General features: G+C 55.6%; 1 protein-coding gene across 1 annotated transcript in view; it reads right to left on the bottom strand.

The window, feature by feature from the left end:
• HSD17B4 (hydroxysteroid 17-beta dehydrogenase 4) overlaps window positions 1–2,855 on the bottom strand; it is a 163,950-nt gene extending 161,095 nt beyond the window's left edge. The window contains exon 1 of the mRNA XM_019517014.1: window positions 2,752–2,855. Coding sequence (XP_019372559.1) covers window positions 2,752–2,809 — 58 coding nt within the window. The 5' untranslated portion in view covers window positions 2,810–2,855. The remainder of the gene's footprint in view (window positions 1–2,751) is intronic.
• Window positions 2,856–3,333: the final 478 nt, after the last annotated feature.

Below are 3,333 nucleotides of genomic sequence, written 5' to 3'. Positions count from 1 at the left end.
GGATTTTAACCCAGAGGGTCTCCAGTCGTCCACCCTGGTCACCAACATTAGCTTTTATCTACTCGATCCCTCCTGTACAGGGTATAGCCATCTATACCTGTGGTCCAGTCATGGTTGGAGTCCCACCAGGTCTCCATTATCCCTATGACATCATAATTATTTGCGTTAAGCAGGAGGACAAGCTGTTCCTGCTTATTCCCCAAGCTCCTGGCATTTGTGTACAGGCAGGCAAGTGTCTCCTTGGGGGCTCTTGCCTTGCCCACAGATTGTACCAGGGATAGGGCAGGGGTGGGCTCCCTTAAGTGCCTTGGCCTGCTGGCTTTGCAAGGGTTGCTTAGTGGGCCAGCAGTGGTGGTAGTCCCCCCATCCCCCAGCGGGCTTAGTTTAAAGCCTGGTGGAGCAGGTCAGCCACTCTGACTGAGAAGAGCCTCCTCCCCAGTGGAGAGAGGTGGAGGCCATCTTTTCCCAACAGCTCGCTGCCTCTCTCGCCAAAGAGCGGGCTGTGGTCATGGAAGCCAAAGCCTTCCCGATGACACCAGCGCCACAGTCTCTGGTCAACTACGTGGATCCTCCTCTCCGTCCTCAGCCCATACCCTGAGACTGGCAGGATCAAAGAAAACACCACCTGTGCCCCCAGACCCTTTAGCGCCTCATGACCTGGCTGGGAGCGCTCCAAGCCATGTCATTGGTGCCCACATGAATAAGGAGCATGGGATAGTGGTCTGTGGGCTGGAGGAGATTAAGGATCTTCTCCGCAATGTCTCAGATGCGAGCCACCGGGCAGCAGCAGACTTCCCGAGCTCAGGGGTCGGGGCGGCAGATTACCCCCTCAGTCCGCCTCAGGATGGAGTCTCCCACCACAAACACATTACGTTTTGTCTTGGGGAGAGAGGGGGCGGTAGCTGCAGTTGAGCTTGTGTTGCCTGCGGGAGCTGGCAACTCAGCAGGCTCTGCTGGGGCTGCAAGAAGTTCATACCCATTGCTAAGCTCCGACGGGGCAGACATGGTCAAGGTTTGAAGGAATCTAACTTAATTTAAAAGTGGATGATTGCCTATTTCAAAATGTATCCCAGAACAACTGGAACTTGCAGAACATTTATCACAACGGCTTCCAGGTGTAGGGTGGAGAAAACCAGAACTACAAGCACAGATCAAGATGCATGTGAGAACGTCCCTCACTAGTTCTGACCTGTGTAGCCAGAACAAGTTTCAAATTACTGCAGAAAGAAACAATGCTACTATAATCTACAACACTAGTGCAATATGTTCCTATTGAGCGCGACACAAAGCTTTTAGATTGATCTGTACTTTTGATTACATTTAAACAAAGATTTAAAAAAGCAAAAAAACTAGCAAAGTCATTTTGCCACAAAGGTACATTTATCTGTTAAGTAACCACTTGCAGTTCACTGAATCACAGAAAATCAGGGTTAGAACCTCAGTAGATCATCTAGTACAACACCCTGCTCAAAGCAGAACCATCCCAGCCAGTCATACAATTACCCTAAGGATACCTGGACAAACGTGTTTGCCTTCTAAATCCTTTATAACAGTGTTGCGCGACCTGTGGGTTGCAACCCAAAAGTGAGCCACAACAACATATGAAAGGGCCGTGAACAAACTTTAAAAATGGATCAATAAACTTTTAAAAGGGATTCTTGTTTAAGGAACAAAAATTTGGGAAACGATGGATTTTGCTTACAGGCTGTCAAAAGTTCCAGCCGGCATGGGGCTGCTTGGTCCCTGACCCGATTCCCCACACACACGCACCATCCTGCCCCACGCACTGGGGGGCTGGGGGTGGGAGGCAGCAGGTCAGAAGTGAGAGGCACGGGGTCAGGATTGGCCACTGATGTTTACAAATGGCTCCTGGTACAAAAAATGTTGAGAACCACTGCTTTATAGCACGTGACTTTTAAAAATTAGCCAGGGGTGGGAGGCACATTTGGCAAATGTTGGCGAAGTCAACAGACCGAGAGAAGCAAAGCAGCATAAGTAGAGGAAACCTGAGGTGAGAGTTGACAAGCATTAGGACTCCCCGCTCCTCCAGGCAGAGAGCAAGCTGGCCGCCATTACTTGTACCTTTGGGTGGACTACGACGACCTAACGTTGCCACAGCTGTTTTTAAGGAAACCCCAGCCAGCAACCAGTGGGCAGCACAGGCCACCACGATCACACAAGACGTACCCCCCACTCTCCGCAGCCGTTCCCAGAGCGCTCCGAACCCCACAGGAGACCCCAGGCACTCGGAGCGCTGCACTGAGACTGCAGGCACGGAGGTCTCCGGCACTTGGGCGCCCAAGGTTGTCCAATGGCAGGACACCCCACAGGTGACAGGTATAACCTCTGCGGGCCCCCAGCTCTGGCAAGGGACAAAACTCTCCCGCATGGGCGGGCGCCAGACCCACAGCACAGGGCTACCTCCCCAGGAGCAATGGCCTGGGAGCAGGTGGCGGCGGTGAGGGGAGACTGCGAAGTGCAGTCCCCCTACCCTGCTCTTCTCCAACGTGCCCATGTCCTGCAGGCGGGTGGACATGCCACAGAGGCCCATAGGGAGACAGCCTAGCCTTGCAGACAGGCAGGGACGGGGCAGAGGAGAGAGGCAGGAGAGGGCAGCTGCCCCGCTGCTCTGCCCGCAAAGGGGCACTCGGGCTTGGAAGCTCTGGGCCAGGGAGGGCAGCACAGAGTCAGAGCCCACCCCTGCGAGCAGCAACCCCTTACTGGGCTGTCCCGGGCGGGCCCCGCACTCACCTCCGCCCGCGCCGGTCACCAGCACGACGCGCCCGTCGAAGCGCAGCCGACCCGACATGGTGCACCCGTACAGCTCTGCGCCTCAGCCGGGCAAAGGGCAAGAGCCACGCGCATGCGCCGGGCCCCGGCCGCCGCGCGCAGCCTCCTGGGACTTGTAGTGCAGGCGCTAGGGGGCTGGGTGCGCCACCTTGGCACGGGCTTCATCCCGCTGTGGTGCAGGTTGCCGACTCTGAAGCTACTCCAGATTTTTTTTGCCCAACGGGACGTAATGTCATTCATTTCATTTTCTTAAAATATCCTATTAAAGTCTCCTGGTAGGCTCCCGGCTAGCCGGGGAGGGTTGGCAACCCTGTGCAGGTTTGAGTGTGGCCGGTCTGAACCGGGGCGCTCGGCCTGCAGCCCACAGGTCGATGCAGCCCGTGGAGACGTCACATCTGGCCCAAGCCACGGGTCTGGAAATGCGGTGGTGCAGCAGCGGTGGCTGTTAATATAGCCACCCTCATCCCTGCCAAATGTCCAGCCCCCGAGGCCCCTTCCTCATAAGGGGCTGGGTCATATCCCACCCACCACCACCACCCCCAC

The sequence above is a fragment of the Gavialis gangeticus genome, unplaced genomic scaffold, assembly GCF_001723915.1.
Source record: "Gavialis gangeticus isolate Ggan-Ray unplaced genomic scaffold, GavGan_comp1, whole genome shotgun sequence".
NCBI lineage: Eukaryota > Metazoa > Chordata > Crocodylia > Gavialidae > Gavialis > Gavialis gangeticus.
Note: the sequence above shows the minus strand (reverse complement) of the source record. Positions and strands in the feature narration are given on the sequence as shown.